Below are 21,160 nucleotides of genomic sequence, written 5' to 3' on the forward strand. Positions count from 1 at the left end.
AAAGAGCTTAATAGGTGAAGTCCAGGCTTTGTGGCAATTGAAGGTCAATTGTTCTTAGATCAAGTACATTTTTGAAACACATTTTAATACAAAACTTAAGACTCCTCTCCAATGACAAGCCTCTTTAAGAAGGGATTTATCTCGTGCTACTGCAGAAGCAAATCACATGAAGAGACTTATAAGACTGATCTTCATCAATAGGTGCAGATCCAAAACTTCACATCTATTGAAATATCCTATCCAGATCAGATTATTATGATCCAAGGGAGTCAATGGCAGCCAATATCTTGCAATTTTTAGAAAACAGTCCATTTATAAAATATGCATACACTGTTACTGGATGGTCATTGTAATCTTCAAGCTTCAAGTTAAAAATAAAGTGCCATTTCTAATTTCTTAAACCAACTACAAATGATCATAGCAACACTCAGATAAACAGTACAAATCTCAGCAGCAATAATATCCTTCACACTATTATAATTATTTTAAAGCAATGAATATAACATGTTGCAACGCTTCCCTTGACTATCCATATTGAGCATTATAGAAAATTTTAAGAGATTGTGCTAACTTTAATAGTTTTAGAACTGAAACTGATGCTTTAGACAACGACAACTAATAAATAAATTTAAATGTTTATATAAACATAATTGAGTTCATTCTTAGTATAGTGCGGAAGAAACTTAAGGGACACCCTAATATACTGTTGCCAGTCCTTTCTCAAACATGCATCACATATATATGACATGGCAATATTCTCAAATTACACTCAAATAAATCCAGAACCAATATATGCTTTAAAATCAGCAATTCCAAGTCAACAGCAACCACACTCCTATCAAAAATATCTTTTTTTTTTTAATTCCTTTCAAACCAAAATTTTCAAACAGATACTCACATTAACAATTCCACCAAACGACGGCAAACACCAGCATCGATCACAGCTTGAATTTTATCATTCGGACCATCTGAAATATAGGATAAAGCCCAACAGGCATCAGCAAGGACATCAGCATCACAGTGAAAAAGTAGGCGTGCTAAAACTGGCAAACAAGGTGATATCTAAAGAAGGGGAAAGTATAATTGTTACAAAAACAGTTTTATCAATCAATTTAAATAGATGGAAAAGATTGAAAAAAAATTAATCATTTAAGCTAAATGTATTCAAATAAAAAAATATTGCATGTTCAGACTACAAACTTTATTTATAAAGATTTAATAGGAATATTTTATAAAAACCCCTGTGGCAACATCTGCTATTTCATTATAATCTCATAAGTTAAATGGAAGTTTTTTTTTTAATTTTAAAAAAAAATCTAAGTTCTATTTCTCAAATATAAAAATTTTCATTCTTTCACAGAAACATTAATTCAATTTTTTCAAAATGTTTACATGAAAATTTATTTTAGAAATATTGTTTACAATACTTTACTGACCTGTTCAAATTTGGGAGGAGGATTTTTACCACGGCATAAGTTAGACAGAGCCCAAACAGCATTTCTAGTCATTGACATTCTTGTGGCTTTGCTTAGTAATCTAAGGAAAAAAATAAATATATTTTGTTAAAAATAAATATACTATGTCAAAATATTGTCATTGATGGCACACGTACCACAAGTTTGCCATACCTGTGCTATGCACTGTTTTCAACTAAATTTTTTACAACTTCTGCACTTAAAAACTGTCTTTTCAATTCTCACAGTTTTTTTTTTTTTTTTTTTAATGTTTTAGTGATCCATATTCAATTAGTCCATATTTCTGATATATTTGTAATTTTTATATAATTTTATGATTTCAACAAAAACCCAATTATCCCCCCCCCCAATCATTCAAAACCACAACATATACTTTTTTTTTTTTTTTTTTTAAGATTTTCAACCCCAATTTTTTTAAAAATTTATTTAATGAAAATCTTATTTCAACCAAGGTTAGTCATCAAAAGAATCTTAATTCTATAATTCACAATTTCCACTAATATTTTTGTCCTATTAAATATTTTGATCCAAATCTCCAGATCCAAATTTATTCTCCAGGCAAGCATACCATTGTAAGAGGACAGATCCAAAACTCTACAAATGCCCTGGCATACAAGTTTCAAATTTTCCATTCCCCCCATAGTTCCCTCCCCTATTAGTAAATTCAATCTTAAAGATTTTCATTAACTTTGCTGCTATCAGAGTACAGATCTTTGTTTGTGAAATCAAATTTAGAAATGCTATTTACAGTTGCTATATCTTTAAAAATATTTTCATAGCACTACAGATAAACAGCCAGTGGAGATCTTTTTCATATTTTGTGACAAGAATAGCAAAAGTGGAAAATCTTCATCAACTATATACTTAATTATAGAAAATATTTCTAATACAACGTTACAAGTAATTGGATAATTTTTTTTTCAAAGATAAGGAAAATTTCAGTTTAACAGGCAGGATAGGATCTTTGCTATATTTTAAAACAAAATGACTTTATTTAAATTTAGTATAGAAAATTCATCATTTCAACATATAGTACCAATTTGTTCTACATTTTGATTGCTGTTTTATTAGGACCTGCTATCTCTAAGGAATCAATTCAGAAAAAGTGCAATGGTGGTTTCCCAATCTCTAAAACTTTTAGGCATAGAAATATATTTATAAATAATATAAACATTGTAATAGAAACATATTAGATACTAAAATAAAAAGAATAATTTAATGAATTAATAAAAGGCAGACAGCATTTACTCGCATTCATTAACAATGTCAAAAATATTTTTTTAATTTCATTTTTTAATAATTTAAAAAAAAAAATCTCCAGTTTAAAGTAAAAAAATAATTTACTGACAGACATTCCATTAAGATAAAATTTAAAAAGCATGTCTTTAATTCCACTTTCCCAATCGAATAATAATAAAATATAAAACAATTTCAGCTGCAGAATAGGCTACAAAAATTGAAACTACATAACTAATTCCAACCTTCTCGTCCTTTTTTTCGTTTCCTCGATTGAATATGTAAATCCATTTATTTCATTTGCAAATGGATTTACACATTCATTTAATTCATTGTTGACTATTTTGTTAAACACTAAATGATAAAAATTAAAATCGGCATGTAAGCAGTTAATGCATATTGGTTTTGCTATGAGAATTACATTACATGAATCACTAATCTTTTCTCCTTATTTAGCATGAGGAAGGGTAATAGTCGGGGGGTGAAGTAGAATCTCCAAAACTATCAAAGGGTCTTCAAATGACCAGACAGTTGAGAGAGTATTATACCGAATTTATACTTATATTGTGCCTTCTGAACACTCAAATGCACAACTGAAAGGGTCTTTGAAGTGTGTTATGTGTTATACAAATAATAACTTTTGCAGGGAGTTTTCAAATTGTTTTAAGAAATGTTCCCAGTCAGCAGACTGCCAAAAAGTTTTTTTGTGGGTTAACAGATCTTAATTTTATTTAACATTGCCCCATGCATTAACTGCTTACATGCTTATTTTAATTTTCTTTAGTTTTTATTACTGGTTTGAGTGTTATTATATGGTATTTTTGTAAATATTGTTATTTTTTACTTACTAGAGGATATTTTCTAATTTGTTATCTTGGTATTTTCCTTTCTGTTAAAATCATATATATCTTGGGCCTAACTTCAGGGGATTTTCGGGTCATGAGGAATCATTATTAGACTATCTTGTCTGTACTAAACCATCTTGTCTAACTTAAATTATCTTATCCACTATTAGACTATCTTGTCTGTTTCTGTATTCCTTCACAGAAAAATCCCTTTTTTGAATCCCTGCCTGAGAATGACCCTTGAAAAAGTCTTCAGGCGGGATTCATTTTTTATTTGGTTTAATTTGATTTTTCCTATTAACTTGATTTGATTACTTTTGCCTCAATTCATCTGTGTTTTAGAAGGAGCTGCATTTGTCCTCTCTAAATACTATGAAGTTTTTCTTGTTCCTTTTTTGGTTTTTGTTTGAATAAGGAATAATTTTTAGTTGCGATTCTGAAACTATTTCGCTTTCAAAATATTTCCTTACTATAGATTGGTTACTTTATTGGTTTAACATGATCTCTATTCTCAGAAACAAACTCTCTGCCTTATTGAATGTTGATTTTACTAAAATAAGATTGATTTTATAAAAATAAGATCCCTACTGTTGTGTACTACTACTAACTGTTATTTGCATATTGCTATCCCTTGATTATTGTCACATCAGTGTATAAATAATGCTTTGCTACAAAGCAATCTGTAAAAGTACTTTTAAAAAGTAACTAGAAAAAAAGGAGCATTTATGTGAATTTATTTACATAGAAATATGGATTTTAAATTGCAGTAAAAAATGAACTACAACATAAATAAATATACCAATTAAAAATAAATATTCAGTTATAGAATTAAACTTACTGTAATAGAGGTAGTAAAATGCCTTGTTGTAAAACATAATCTCTACATTCTGGACTATCACCAGCTATATTACCCAAAGCCCAAACAGCCTGTAAAAAAAAGTTTTAAAGCTTTATCAAGTGAATTTGTCTAGTATCAATAATATCAAATTTAAATTATACATTGTACTGAAGAATAGCAAACAAAGTTCATGCACAATTACTAGAAAAATTTAAGGACCTAAGTTGGAAAACTTCAACTCATAGCTTATTTTTTAATGTTACTAAAAATGTCCCCACCCTTTTATTTTTTTAGAGTCTAGTGAAGAAAGAATATTTCTCGCATATTTAAAAAAATAATAACAAAGATGCCTTGGAAATTCATTACTAATCACAAAATGTTACATCACTGAATCATACATACGATACATAATTTAAGTTTTAAAACTTTACCACACACTGCCATAACTAAAAAATTGGTCTTAAAATACTAATGTTTTTTGTTCTGTTTTTACATGAATGTAGCAATTGTGTATAATATAGAGTAATTTTTAATTATTTTAAATCGAAAGAAAATTTATCCTTGTCAACAATCTTCTATTTCTCATAAGAATCTTTTTTTTTAATGTTCTCCATGTGTGAAAAGGAAATTTGAATTGGTTTTTTCAAGAGATAGATTTTATAATTAACTAAACTTTTCTAGCATTGTTCCTACGATAGAAATTACGCAAGTTTTTATCATAACTAAAGTAAAGATTTAATTTGAAGAAACAATATCCTTTGAACACTTTTTTATTCAGAGTTTAGCTGTTTTCTCCTTAAATAGTATAATATACGCATATATTTGCACAATAATGAAATAGAAATATGTTTAATAACAACTAAGAAAATTTGTCAATTCTCTATATAAAATATTTTCTACTGAATTCAATTAAAAAACAAAATAAATCCAACATAATTCCGAAAAGCATACATTAAAAACTGTATTGCAAATTACATGAACCTTACAATTACTTGATAAGTTTTGGTGCATAGCATTTATAAGTAAATATTTAAAACTCTAGCTCTATTTTAATTACAACCACCATTATTATATTACATGCCATAAAAAGTTTGTCTATTGAATGTTCTTCCAACAACATTAATATGCAAGAAATTTGAAGATATTTAATGAAATATTTAAATTAGAAGTTTTCTTAATAAGTATTATTAGAAAAGAATGATTGACATGATTATAAAAACAATCAAATCACAATTTTGTCTGTGTAGGTCAATTATAGTTCATGCGAAGTAAATTAAATAGTAATTATTGTTGTAAATGAAAAATCTACAAAAAACAGATAGCAATATTCAATTTCTGCTTTATTAGCCTGATGATTTTTAAGCAATATTATTTTAGCTAACATATTTTATATAATTTTGTTATATTTATAAAAAATTTTTATCCGATTTTTGTGTCTGTCTGTCTAAGGTACCTTGAAGTTAACTTCAATCAATGGAAAATTCAAATGTGATAAAATAATCTATTCTTATTATTATGGCACATAATTCTATTTTATGTAAGTTTTATTCGTTATATTTTTTATTTTAGAATAATTTAAGTAAAGTAGTATAAAATGATTACAGTGGGACCAGCTTCATATTTCAAAACAATGCTTAATATTTTAGGTTCCTTTTCTCCTGAGATAAGACCTTTTATTATCTGCAGTTTAATTATATTTACATCTTATTTTACAGCAACATGAGGGCTATTTTAGGACAAACTTCAATTCTGAACTTTGATGGACAGATGATAAAAATACAAGCTGCTATTCTATATTTTATAAGGATGCATTTATAAGAAACATGCACAAAAAGATGGTGACTTGGTAGATTATATGCAATTAATGAATGTGGATGAAGACATAATTTGGTCTTTGTACTTTGGTTCATTGGTGTTAGGTAAACAATCCAAAAGATTTATATAAAAAGATTTCCAGTTGATTTACGATGGGCAAAGAAGAAGCGACTTTGAGGAAGTCAATTATTGAATGTCTCCATTTTTTCCCCCATTTGAAGTAGCAAGCTCCGAAATTCTCACAACATAATTCGAAATCCTTTATATGTTGTTAGATCTGTTTGGCCTACAAGGCATAAATGAGGCAAGTTGAACTTCCTTCAGCTTCAAAGGAAGAAGTAGAAACTTCTTTAATTTCAAAAGAAATCAATGACTTTCATGTAATTACAAAGGAAACCACTAGTTTATCTCTAATGAAATAATTAAAATTAGTTACCGACTTGACATTGTTGCCTCGCCCATCTAATAAAATAAAAATTGTTTTGAAGAATTCAAAAGAAAACAGAAAACATATCAAAAGCAACAAATGAGACAATAAGAGAAGACGTGATAATTGCATGCTTACAAAATGAACAAAGCATACAACTCTTCCAAAATTATATAAAGAAAATGCAATTCAGAAGTCAAAGAAAGATTTCATAATAAAAGAACCATAATACCACTTTCTGCAAAAAACATCTCACTGAGTACTAAAGAAACACTACAACAAAAAGCCAATTAAAACTTTGATGGTCAAATTTTGCCAATAGAAAACAGATTTGTAGTAAAATATCTTATTAAAACTTTGTCTAATTGAAATGAATTAGATGAGCTTCAAACTAAATAAAGAATCCATATATTGTATGAATTAATATTTGACAAAAGGCACTGCCCTTTAAACGATTTTTATTCGATTTAAAATTCTATTAGAAGTTTAACACAGTATCTAATTTTTAATATTTATTTTTCAATTGATCTTTTTGGTATGAGAATTTTATGAGTCATTTCATTTTTTCCCCATTTGCAACCATTTTACCAGATACTATGTGGTAAAATAATCATAATAACAAGCCTAAAAGTCATTAAATAATTTTATTACATCAAAAAGAAAATTTTGAAGTGGCTTTTTAGATGGTTAGTTTCAAAACTTGAACTTAGTAAAATTAGCTAGTATTAACTTTGCTGTCATTTTAATTTGTCTGACCCAGAAAACATAAATACATATAGATAGAGCTGTCCCAGAAAAGTGAAATAGCTATTTATTTCCCTCAATACTGACTCAAGACATATAATTTCAGTTACAAACTTTCATTAAATAATGTGGGCAATTGTATGAAAATGTTTTGATTTCTAAAAAAATTGACAACAAGTTTTAAAAATTTAAATTTTTATATGGTTCTCATAGTACAAAAATACTAATAAAATGTCTCACAAATGCACAAATTTCACAGTTCTACAAAATGTACAGAGATATGCTTATTTCTAAATTTAGAAAGCTTTGTCTTAAATTAAGATGGAAATATTTATTCTAGAATTTAAAAAAATCTTCAAAACATAAAAACTGTCATGGTCTAATATTGCATCATTCAATGTTCATGACTTGGTCATTGGTTGGCAATACTGTTGGTTGATTGGTTGGCAATTTTGACTTTTACTTAACAAAGAAGATAAACATGGGAAATTGAATATTTAGGGTACCCTCAGAGAAGTAGAATAATTCTCAAAAAGGGGCAAAAATTCATTTGCAATTACTTGCAGAATATGTAAGTTTTCCTGAAAAAAATTATGCATTTCGCCAACAAAGAACATTTTTAAACTCTGGTGAATTATAGTATATGTAATCATAATTGCAAGTAGCCACACATATATGTAAATATTGTTCAAAGAATTCAACTTTATAGAGATATGAATTTTTTATTTTTATTTTGAATAGGTTTTGTACACCATGGTTCATACTCTTATTGAAGGGCTTCAATAAGAGCAGCTTAAAAGCTAAGAGTAATTCAAGAGTAAGAGCCTTTCAAGGAACTTTCTTAGAAAATTCAAGGTCTATAAAATGACACACTTTATAAATAAAAAAACACAAATAATCAATGTAAATTAAATATTTTCATTATTAATGTTGAAATACATGACTCCTTGATTACTGTTTATAAATGCTAAAAGGAAGAGCTCTAGGCAGATTTGTTACACTCAGTTAATAAACAAAAATTTATAGCTCAATTTTATTTATAGCAAAAATTTAATTTAAGTTGGTTTCATAATCACTGTGGAAATATCCTTATCACCACACAGCAAGCTATTAAATATCAATTTGACATTAACTACAAAAGAGTGCTGACTTTACTACCACATTCACACTTTAATTGAAACCAAATTCTTTAAAAAATGTAAATTCCATAACAATTTTTAAACCTTATTTTTGACTAAACTTAAAAGAGAATATGCTAGAGGCAAATTTCAAATTAAGAACTCTTTATTTACACTGAAAGAAATGAAGTGTAAAAAAGTGTGCCATCAAAATATTTTAAATTACTCTGTTAAGGCTTCTATTCCTAAAACTATCCGATTCCACTATGAATTGAAAATTTATTATCTTCTACTTTTCAACTAGTTTGTTTGTAGATTTCTTCAACATAAAAATTGTTTCTTCTTCTTTCATCCTTTTTCCATTTTAAATCATTTAGTTTATCTGCAATATTTTTTCCTTTTCTGCAATGCATTTCACTATTTTAAGATTATAATATTTTTTTTTTTTTTTTTACATATTTAGAATGGCATTTGACAGCATGTAAAAGCTATTTTGTGATTTAAAAATTCTCTACTCCACCATATTTCTTTCCATTCAGTTGAATCCAAATATCTTGCCATACATGTCTTTTTTTTTTCCTTATGTCTTTCAACCTCAATATTTTTTTATCTAAGAGAAGTTTCCTTTCAACTAGTCTGTGCATGAAATTGTGTCATCAGAATTTTAATTATTTCCCACAATTTCTAATAAGACTTATGACTTTTTCAATATTTTGATAAAAATTTGTCAATTTAATTTTTGGATAATTTTTACTCTTAAAATTCTACTGAATTTGCATCATTCAAAAAGTTGTCCAATTTATTAAAATTGATTCTTTTTTTTCTTTCTTTTTTTTTTTGTAAAAACTTGCAAGCCACAAAAACAAAAGTAGCTTTCACCTTGTTCTAACAAGGCTTGCTTGAATATTCTCCTCAGATATAATACTTCTAGTATATATATTTTAGACACAACTTATCTAAAACTTTATGAATGAAACAAGCATATATTAAGCCCTGGCTCACGTTTCCAATCTGTTCAGCTGTTTACATAATCTTTTCAGGATTTCATTCACAAAGAATTCAGTACTGACTTTTATGGTATTGGCATATGAATCTATAAATTTGAAAAATCAAAAATACTATTTGCAGTTTTTACTTGTTCAAGACCATCAATTTTTGTAACGTAAAATTTTTCAAACAGCTAATTTACATAATAAAAATAGTAAAAGTGGGCAGTTTTAAATAGAATGTAAATAATGGTTGAATAATTTTGGTAACTGACAAGAAAATCAGTGTCTGATTTATATAATTCAGACTCATTGTTAGAAATGTACTCTTTTCCACATATAATATTATTTATTTATTTTTCCCCTCCTCATTTTAACTGCTCTCTGCTTACCAGTAGCTATAATTTCTAGACACTGGTTTCCCAAAATTTCTCAGGAAATTTCCCAATCTCTAAAAATTTAAATCCTTTCTTATGATGATGAATCCTTTCTTATGACTTATGATGATGTATGTATTATTCCAGAAATGCACTATAAAAGTCTATTCAAATTACTTGACAGAAGCAAGAAAAAACTTGACTAAGTTAATAAATTTGCCTTTTAATATTTTTGTGAATTTTGTGGATAGAAAAGTGAAACTCTTTTGTGCACATAGATTTTTCTTTTAACTTTTTATTAATAGATTCCACAGAATTCAAAATATACTCAAACAATCACATACTTTATTTAATGAAATTGGAATATTGGAGTAATTGGAAGAATATACTTAAATTTACTACTTTAAGAAATAAATGTCTGTACCACTATTTGGAACATTCTGTATAAAACAATATCATCCTTTATATTAATTCCTTTTACAATAGCAGACAGTGCTTTAAATCTGAGAAGAAACAAGTCAGTATTTAAAATAATAATAATTTTTTTAAAAAATGCAGAAATATTATATTACCTGTTCCTGAACATCTTCATATTCAGAATCAAGTAAACGAATAAAAATTGGCACTGCATCAGCTTCAATGACAATTTTTGTTTGTAACGAGGTACCAGATGCAATATTAGTTAAGGCCCAAGCTGCTTCAAACTATTAAAAGTAGAAAAAAAAAATACATTTTAAAATAAGTGCATTCACAAAACTTCCAATTTATCAAATAAATCTGAAAATACATATGTGCTGACCAGGTGGGAAGGATTATATAAGGAGAAAATAAACTTAAATATAAATTAGCCTGCATTTTTAAGAACACACAAGACAAATTATGCATATCTATTGCTACATTTATAAAATAGTCATATAGTTACATATAACTGCTCAATCAGAATATAAAAAAATTGAAACTACATAAATTGAAATTTACATAAAATCAACAAACATAAAAATGAACTTCACATTTTTTTTATAACTGTAAATCCATAACAAACTAAGCAAAACTTAGTACCTGAAGTGTTGAATTGTCATCACGCTGTAAAAATTCAACAAATTTGGGAACAATTCCAGTCTGTATAACATCATCAATTGGAGGGTTCGGCTCTAAATCAATAAATACATACAGATATATAAACCAATAAAATCACACTGAATTACTAAAGATGCAAAATACTATTAAAAAAATTTTGTAACCACGGATTTTGAAAGACTGGATATTTGATGTCCAACTCAGTCTGAAGCAATGAGCTTGAATATACTAACTGAAGTTTTGTTTAGTCATTATATTTTTAAAATATGCGTATGGCAACTTTTTTTTTATAAAGAAAATTCAATAAGATACAACAAGACAAAATTGATATTAAAATACTGTTTGTCAACGGATTCCGCGAAGACCACATTTCAATGACTCCATCTCATTAAGAGATGAGATGCGGAATGATAATTGCATTTCTGGTATTCCCTTTGACCTTGGATTTCCCCTATTAGATACTAATAAATGTAAACATATCCTCCTTTCATCTTTCCTTTCACCCCTATTTTGACAAATTAAACCCATCCTAACGCAGGCGCAAAAACGCTGAGGGTTTTACAATCTGTTGCTGAACAGTAGCCTGATATAATTTGCTCTTTATTTTCACATGGTTGCCACTCAAATCTGAAAAAAAAAATCCCTGCATTTTTCCTGTACCCATATGTAACATAAGAGGAAATATGCAAACAGCCTTTATGTGTTAATTATAATGGAGTAACAATACTCCATAGTTTTAATGACGAAAAAAGAAAGGAAAGGAAGCAGCAATTTAACATCACTCGAAATAATAGTATATTAAAACAATGTTTATATTTACAAACAAAAAATAATAACAATGCATGAACTATCACACTGAAGAACTAACATAGGACATGATTCAAATTTCAAGGCCCCTGCCCCTGCATGGACTTAGAAACTACTCAGAAAAATCTTCCAATTATTCTTTAGTGTAGACATGGATACTCCAACGCTTGTAACAGGGAACTATTCTCTTATGCATCCTGCTCTGTGGTGATACTTTCAAGCAGACTAACAAGAAATATGTAACCAACAAAATCAGGAGATTAAAAATCTGATGTGTTACTCAATCTGGTGTGATGTCAGATGTATGAACTGAAGTTTTGTTTAATTATTATATTTTAAATGTATGAATGTAATAAGATTTTTTTTAAATAAATATATACAAAATACAAGATGAAACTGATGTTAAAATGATATAATGTAATATTAAACTTATTTTTAATAAATCGAAGTTTTGACATATAGTGCCAATTTAAATTTCTTTAAAAAATGAATTTAGTATAACAAAAATTAACTCAGCATTTAAATAAATTGTTATTTTTGAAAATTTAAAAGAAAAAAAGCATTTATTAAAACAAATATTATATATTGAGTCACAAACGAAATCAATATGAAAGAAATATAGTCTTAACATTTACATTTCAGACACCTCCAGTTATTTTTTTTTTTTTTTTTTTTAATTCACCAGGTTTCTTTTAGCTAATTTCATGCATTCAAAATTTTGATCAAATAATTTAAAGGAAAAGTAAAGAGAATGCATAAAAAAAATTTTTTTTTTTTTTTTAAGAAATCCTTAAAATTACCTTGTGAAAGTAATCTTCTAAATGTTTGTGTAGCATAAAGCTGTTGTTGGACATCATCTGTATATAATGCTGCAACAATTTCAGGAGTAATGCCAACCTGCAACAAAAATAAAATACCTTTAAATTATACTATGTTGTTTGTATATAACATTGCATAACTGTCAAAGAATAATAGCAGAGTTCTATCAAAAAAATTTAAATGGGAAAATTTGCAATTAAAAACAGATTAGCATCCTACAATGAAAATGAAATTGTGGATGCCTATTGTAATAAAAAAAAAATAAAAAAAGAATGTCCCAGATTTATCTATACTTAGTAGCTGATATTACAGTCTTAGCATGCCCACTAATTTTTTTTTTTTAAAAAAAGGAGTCAAATCAAAACTTTATTGATTTATACTACATTAAATATTAAAACTATATCGGGATACAAGTTATCAAGAAAGCATTCGTTTTCAGGTTAAATATATTTTGTGACTTAACACATCCCAGGCAGGTTACTGATCACATTCTGAAAAAGAATAATCATTGAAAGCAAGAACTCATTATAATCTCATTTGCTCAAAGCAGTGAACTCAATTTCTGTGACTTAGAAGAAATTTGTGTATCAAACTAGTAAACAAAAAATTGAAATTACTCTCTATTCACTCAAAAATATGGAAATTTGCATTCACACTTAAACTTTTAATTGCTATCATGGTATCTTCTCGGACTTACATATGTCTTTGAAGAATCCCTTAAAAATGAATTTCTAATGCTTTTTGTTTTTAACAAGCATACAAAAAAAATGCAAAAATTTTTTTTTAATTGTGAGTGTCAAAATTTTTCCAGAAATACCATAGAATCTTGGAAATTAACAATGTTACAACATAATTGATTATATGCGATCTATTATTAAAAAGAAAATAAAGATTATTCACGAATTACTGTTAAACCTTCTACTTTGTCAGTTGTTATCCTAGTCTATTTTCAGTTACTTATTATGCAAATTATTAATATTTGCTGCTAAATGATAAACTAAATTTGCCACCGATGTTAAATGATAGTGCAATAATGTCATCCTGACCATCAAACCATAATAATTTCTTTCACTCTCTCTTTTAAACAGAATAGGTAAACTTATTTTATCTCAGATGCTGTTTATATATATATATATATATATATATATATATATATATATATATATATAAACATGATGCAAATAAAAATTTTTATAATAGTTATTTCTCCATTAACTGAAATCAAAACTAGGGCTGGTCAATAACCAAACTTCATCATTGAGATATGTAGTTCAAAATAAAGCAATATTTCTTGATGTATCACGATTTTATTATTTAGTGCATTAATAAAATATAATTTATCTTATTTTACATAATTATCATATCTCCAAATAAGAAGAATTTTCAGTTACCTTGTTAATTTTCATTTTACATGATAGAAATATCCAAGTTTTTTCAATAAACAACATAATTAAAAAGTACGATCTTAAAATTATTTCAATTGCATTTTGCTTCACTTATGTCTGTATTTCTTAATATACCACATACTTTTTCATCATCAATGGAGTAATTTTTAAAAACTTTTTCAATGCTAATTTAATCATGCAAGTCAATTTCAACCTTTATACACACAGAGAAAAGAGAGTAGTTTTACTTTTCACTCATTAAATTACTTAGTTTTGACAACTCCAGAATTCGAAATCTGAAGTCTAAAGTCATGAAAAATTAATTATGAATATAAATTTTTATTTCAAAAATATCAGAGGCAGATTTAATTTATTCAACTAGAAATTTAACTCAATTGAAATATAAAATTATTAAAACTAAAAAGGCGTAAATATAATTTAACTTCTCAGAAGTCAAAAAGAAATTAAAGATAGTAATTCCAAAATGATTAAGCGCATTTATAAAAAATATTGCAATAAGTTTTAAAAAAAACTTTTTAATTCTATCACAATTAAAATGCATGGACAAATATAAGAAAGATTCTTCTCATGTACATCATTACTAATCTAAAATCATCAAAAAACATTGCCAATATCTAAATGAAATGCTTATGTTTCTAAAAAATTAACATTTCTGGCTACTCAATCAACACTTTAATGTATTATGATAATCAAATTAACATTTTGGAAATTAAAATATTAAAAAAATTATACTAAAAATAATCTTTATGATAAAAATATTTTAACAAAAATATCTTAATTGAAATATTTTAACATAATTCAAAAGATGCATATTGAAAAATAAAAAAGGAAAAAAACTATGACATGACCCACTCATATAATCTAAAATAAATCCAGGAAAAACACATTTATCATTTGCATTAATGGGTCCATTTTATTAGTATAGAACCAGTTTCATTAGCTTGCTACTAAAATGAATTGGGATTATCAGGACTGTATCTGTATGCTCTCAAAATTTCGATCAGCATTGAATGCTTGATAGAATTCAATAAGCATCAAAATTTAATAAGTTATCAAATGATGTGAATTAATCTAATCTGCCACTAGAAATAATATTTTTTTATAAATAAAAACATAACTTAATGAACATTATATTATGAAATAGAAATGAAGCAACATTTTAGAGGGATAAAGTTTAAAAAAAATTATATATTTTTTAAATTATAAAAGCGCATATAAAAAAAAGCAAGTGAATTGTGAATAAGGGCACATATTCTATTCATATGTCATGCAATATAAATTTGAATAATTAAGATCTATTAACATATCAAAATATGTATACATTCCTTCCAGAAAAGTGATGCCTCCAAATCCAATCAGAAGATACTATCAAAATTTATTCTTGTTAGCATAAATATTTGACCAGGTTCAAAAGTTTGATAGAGTTCATTAAACATCAAAATTTAGACAGTTATTAAATGTCAAGTAAGCCAATCTACCACAAAAAGTATTCCTTATCATAAATAAATAACATAATTTAATAAAAATATATCCTAAAATAGAAAATGAAACATCATTTTTAGAAATACAAAGTGTGCAATATATATATTATACATACTAAAGTTACAAATGCTTACTTAAGATTTTTCATTTCACAGAATTTACAAACACAAAAAATTTTAGTACAATTTCAGCCTATTGAATATAAGTTTGTATTTCTTGAGAACAAAGTAATAAATAAATCCTAAAATACCTGAGTTGTAGATGTAGGGCAGTCATCTTGTATCATAGAACTTGAAACCTCTCCATCCTGACCATTCTCATTAGGGCTGCTCAGATTTCGTCTTTTATAAAGCTAATTAAATATTTTAACTATTAGAATACATTTAACTAATTTCATTCCTAATTGTCATTCTTTCAATGTTAAATTAAGTATATAGCAGATGAAACAAAAATAAGTATTTAGCAAGTATAAAAATCTTCAATAATAACTGGTTAATAAAACAACAATACAATTACTCTTCTTCATACAGATTTTTAAAAATGCCAAATCTAGTGAAGAAAAACATAATTATCAATACACATGTTCCATCTTCTGTTTTAAAATTCTCTCTCTAATGAATTACATTCAAACATTAACTTTTAAATCGCATAAACTTTTGATTCTTCCTTTATTTCTCACGATTTAAATATTTTAAGAATTTAAGATTTAATATCCAATTCCATAATTTTAAGAATTCAGAAGTGGATTTGCCATATCAAGTAAAAATCCCATCTCACAGAAGTATTATAAATCTTATCTTTTTAGAAAAAAGTCCAATTTCAAAGACATAAAAAGTTAGAACATGTTCCCAATGTTACCTTTCTCTTAAGTGTTAGTTATATTGCTGTTTGGAACACATCATGTAGATCCCTGGTAGTGGATATTCAATCTAATTTCAAAACTGCTGTTAAAATGCAACTTCAGATTGACTGTTAAGGAATGCAATATTATATAGGTTGTCTCATAGAAGTAGAACAAGCACTTGTTATTTTTAATGCTGCACAGAGAGGTATACTTCTATATGCAAAATTTCATTCAATTAGGCAATTACATGAATGCACTTAAATTTCTGCAGAAGTTAATTATAAAGAATTTTTTTAAATGTAAATAAAATATTTTTATTACATCTATCTATGCACATACTTTCATATTTCTATTAACAAAATTTGCAGATATAATATGACAAATTTATTAACTTAGACCTCTTTTATATAATTCTGGCACTTTTTGGATGATGCTTCCAAAAAGGCACTTCCTTTGGATAATGCAGTAGTCTTTCTGAGGTATTGCACATATTACAATACATTGATAAAAGGGCGAGATTAAAGAAAATAAGGCATTTACTACATATTATAAAATGTCAAAACATGGCTAAATACATAAATTGAAGTATTCACATGTTTAAAATGAACATAAAAAGGTGCACTCTACTATGCATGAGCAATAAGGTTACATACAACAAACCATCAGAATTTCTAATGTTCCTTATCAGTGAAATATATAATTTTTTTATGAAAGCTTAATACCATATTCATAACATGTCATTATTCAAAACGATTTGTGTTTGTTTGTTCTACTAAAATAAGCGTAACTTTTTTTGTAATACAGATATTGTAATATTGTTTTTGTTATTAAATTCTACATTAAATTACCTTCAATTTGATATATAAACATTTGTATTTAAGTGAAAATTAATATATTCTACAAGCACGCAAAGTTGAAAAACATGAAACTTTCAAAAAATGTCCACACTTTTGGCCACCACTGTATATATATATATATATATATATATATATATATATATATATATATATATATATATATATATATATATATATATATATATATATATATATATATATATATATATATATATATATATAAACACACAATTACTTTCAACATTGTAAAAATAGTACATTGAATCTAATTTGCACTTTAAATCGATAATTAAAATTTCATTTTCTTTCATTATTAAAGACATCTGATCAAGTTCTTTTACTTTTTACATAATTAAGAAGTGCATGCATTAGGTAGTCAAAAATAATGTACAGAAAATAAAAAAAATTTAAATGCAGAACTTAGTATTAGACAGAAATGTAACAAATGTAATAATATATACATTATTAAGCTTTGAATATATTAATAGAAATAAAAAAATAAACCTAACTTAAGATAATTTCCTCAATTTCAAAAATTACTTTCATTTAAACATTAAGCTCAATTATATTCAACTAAAAAATTAAATCAAAAAATTCCATTCCTTAATTTTATTACTTCAATCAATTTGCAGCAAATAGTTGATGTTCAATTGCTTTAATATATTTTGTAACACTAAATGAGCACAACTGAAAAATTATTTAAATCCAATAGAAACATATTTGCTGCAAAAAATGAGTAAAAGAATATCTAATTCTAAAAACTGATATAATTTTATTTACCATCACTAATTATTTATTACACTTAAATATTTTACCATTAAACACGCAAATTTTTTTAATACTCATAACAATCATAGATTAAAAAAATTTGCAAAAAAAAATAAATATCACAGATAAATATTACTGCACCAACTTTAAAGATACAATGCACATATTATAAAAATTTCTTCTAATAAAATAATACTGCATAGGGAACTAACTTCACTTTCTCTTTTCTGCTTCCGCAATTGCACACCTTCTTCTTCCCTACGTCTTCTCAATTCTTGGGCATCTAAGCCAATGTTTTTATACCTGAAACGATGAGCTGACATGGTGATCTGAAAAATTCAAAACATTTTATTTCATTTTTATAATATATTAGCATACTTTTAAGTGAAAGTACATTTCTCTTTTCAAAGAAAAATTTTCCATCACAAATTTTTATTATTAGAAAAATTCCTTTTTATTCATGATAGAACAAACTGAGCAGAAGTTCATAACTTTCTTCAAGCAATATATATTACTAAGAAAACAATAATTTATTAACAATTTAGAAATGTTATTAAAATTAATCTATTAACAATTTAGAAAATGTTCTGCTAAAAAGAAATTTTTGTAAAAGTAAAAAAAAAAAAAAAAAAGCATTTACAAAGATAAATGTTTCATTTTACACGAGTATGATATAAGCAGAAATCGAATAAATAATCCCATTTTTAAATATATAACAAAATTTTCTATACAATCAAAATAAATATACAAATCAAATTATTTTTAATAGTAACATAATTAAGCTACTAAGCAATTTAATTTAAAAGCATATAAAAAGAAAAGAATTTGGAATTTAACTTGATCTGATAACAATGTTTACGTAATGAGAAGCTATCAATTGCAGACATTTCAAAAGTTAGTGAATCAGTGTTGGTCAAGATTAAATTAGTTATTAACTTAAACTGGATTTTTAAAATTGCTATATTTAACAGAAATAATATACATTCCCTTTGCTAACTTTTCCAAGGAATTGAAAGGAAATACTAGTATTATATATTGTTGCAATTCAAATATAATTTTAATGAAAAGGTAATTATTATACCATTTAAAAAAAGAACTTTAAATCTGAAACACTAATTTTATAAAATATACTTTCAAAATGCATCACAAATATAAGAAAATAAATGTAAGGAAAGGCATTTTTTTATACAATTACTTATTATCTTATTTTACATTACCATCATTTAATTTAAATGAGTTTGTAGATTTTGAATAAGTTTACAGCATTAAAAAGAAATATATATAAAATTTAAAATAAAAATATATAAGATACCATTGACAACTAAAAAATGATATTCACAAATATATTCAGCCCGATACATTAAAAAAAATTTAATATTTAAGTAAATATTAGACAGATTCATAAATAATTATACTGCTTTAAAAATAGAATATAAAAAAGAACCAATCTTCTTAATTTAAGAATATTCATAAGGTAATCATATAAAAAAAAATCTAAGTTCCATGAATCTTTTTGCATTATAACCTCAAAATATTTTAAATCTAGACAATTTATACCTGATGTTTGAATTATATTTCAAACTAATTCACCTATGGTGACCAGCTAATTCACTGAGAATACTAGTTATATTTAATTTCAATTAGATAATTTACATTGAACTTCATGACCATGATATCATCGAATTAACAGAATTATTTTAACTCCTTTACATTTTTTTTTTTTTTTTACTTACTAGTAATGAATTTTTCTATTTGAATTCAATTTAATTTTTAACATAAAAATTTTATAAGAATTTCAAAAAAACTGCTGTAGAGTGCTATAATACAGACAATTATCTTTCTTAGTAGTAGAAATTTACTGTTTCAAAATCAAGTTTTATTTTCCTAAGAAATTTAAGTTATGCCAAGTAAATAATTATACAAATATATATATATCCAATATTTAAGAATATTTATTTTTAAATAACAGAAGTGCATGTGTTAATGCAGTATTTAATTTGGCTTGATTATATTAAATCATAAAACGCAAACTTTCCAGAAATTTCACTCATAACCTTATTAGGATTTGAAAAAATACCTGTTAGATCATATAGACTACAGAAACAGAAATAAATGTAAAACGGTAAATGATTAGACAAAAAACAGGTCAGATGATACAATATTAATCACTGTAGTAAAAATTCTTTTTCAGTATTTATAATTGAGAATTATTACAAAAAAATTTAAAGAACAGCTGCTTGTTAAAAATAATTCCATCATTAATTTTGATTTTATGAACCGCATAACTATGAAAATGTGATAGTTTTAGATGAATTACGTAGTTATTTTAATTAGCAGAATTTCATAATAAAAAAACTTAATATTCTCCATAAAGGTAAGAGATTTAATTAAAAAAAACTTACAGCAAACACGGAGAAACAATTACTAAAACTTTTTCTATGGAAATTTTACATAATCAAACAAGAAACTTATCATAAATAAATTAAACAACCGGTGATTGCCCGCATGTGTACAAAATTGCCTATAAATGGTTTGCAATAAAGATATCAAGAGGTATACCCTCAATAACAAGACTCCGAATAATAAAAGAAAAATAACTAAATACACCTAAATATGCGTATTCATCAAAATAAAAATTTAACAAAGCATAACAATCACCAAAATTCTTACTTATTAGAATTATTAGTAGAAAAATATAGATGGATCTAACAATGTCCGACACGTGACAAAAATAATTTAAAACAAGTTTGTACTTTTCCTTAGAATTAGTTTTATAAATCGGAAACAATAGATTTTAAATACTCATTTAAACTACCCTTAGCTTAAGTATAAGAAAATTTAGCATGCACAATAAGAAAAAAATTCCTACGCATCTGATTATCATAGGTACAACATGAAAAAGAATAACTACACTGATGAACGAAAATCAAATAATTATAACTCTCTTACGACAAATGATAATCTACACGGTATTAAAGAATTTGTAAGATGGAGCATCATATAACAAACTTACCTTTTCCCAATTTAAAATTTATTGAACGGGTTCACCACAGATCAATTCCAATCGGTAACCCTAACACAGGACCGCTTATAATAAAAATTTTTGATAATTTAGAATACGAATAAATAAATAATTATTTAAATTTTATTATTCAAATTTCATTTAATTAACAATAAAAATGGCTAATTGGTAACAATTTGTCTTAATTTTACAATTATAATTAGATACTGTACCGCAG

At 25.8% G+C, this 21,160-nt stretch overlaps 1 protein-coding gene across 1 annotated transcript in view; it reads right to left on the reverse strand.

Moving 5' to 3' along the window:
* Window positions 1-21,082, reverse strand: part of LOC129976477 (importin subunit alpha-7-like) — a 39,255-nt gene extending 18,173 nt beyond the window's left edge. The window contains exons 1-9 of the mRNA XM_056090087.1: window positions 20,935-21,082; window positions 18,134-18,250; window positions 15,703-15,804; window positions 12,546-12,642; window positions 10,921-11,012; window positions 10,434-10,565; window positions 4,395-4,483; window positions 1,437-1,536; window positions 899-1,062 (exon numbers count right to left, since the gene is read on the reverse strand). Of these exons, the coding sequence (XP_055946062.1) occupies window positions 899-1,062; window positions 1,437-1,536; window positions 4,395-4,483; window positions 10,434-10,565; window positions 10,921-11,012; window positions 12,546-12,642; window positions 15,703-15,804; window positions 18,134-18,244 (887 nt within the window). The 5' untranslated portion in view covers window positions 18,245-18,250; window positions 20,935-21,082. The remainder of the gene's footprint in view (window positions 1-898; window positions 1,063-1,436; window positions 1,537-4,394; window positions 4,484-10,433; window positions 10,566-10,920; window positions 11,013-12,545; window positions 12,643-15,702; window positions 15,805-18,133; window positions 18,251-20,934) is intronic.
* Between the last annotated feature and the right edge of the window lie 78 nt (window positions 21,083-21,160).

This window comes from Argiope bruennichi, chromosome 7 (genome assembly GCF_947563725.1).
Source record: "Argiope bruennichi chromosome 7, qqArgBrue1.1, whole genome shotgun sequence".
Taxonomy (NCBI): domain Eukaryota; kingdom Metazoa; phylum Arthropoda; class Arachnida; order Araneae; family Araneidae; genus Argiope; species Argiope bruennichi.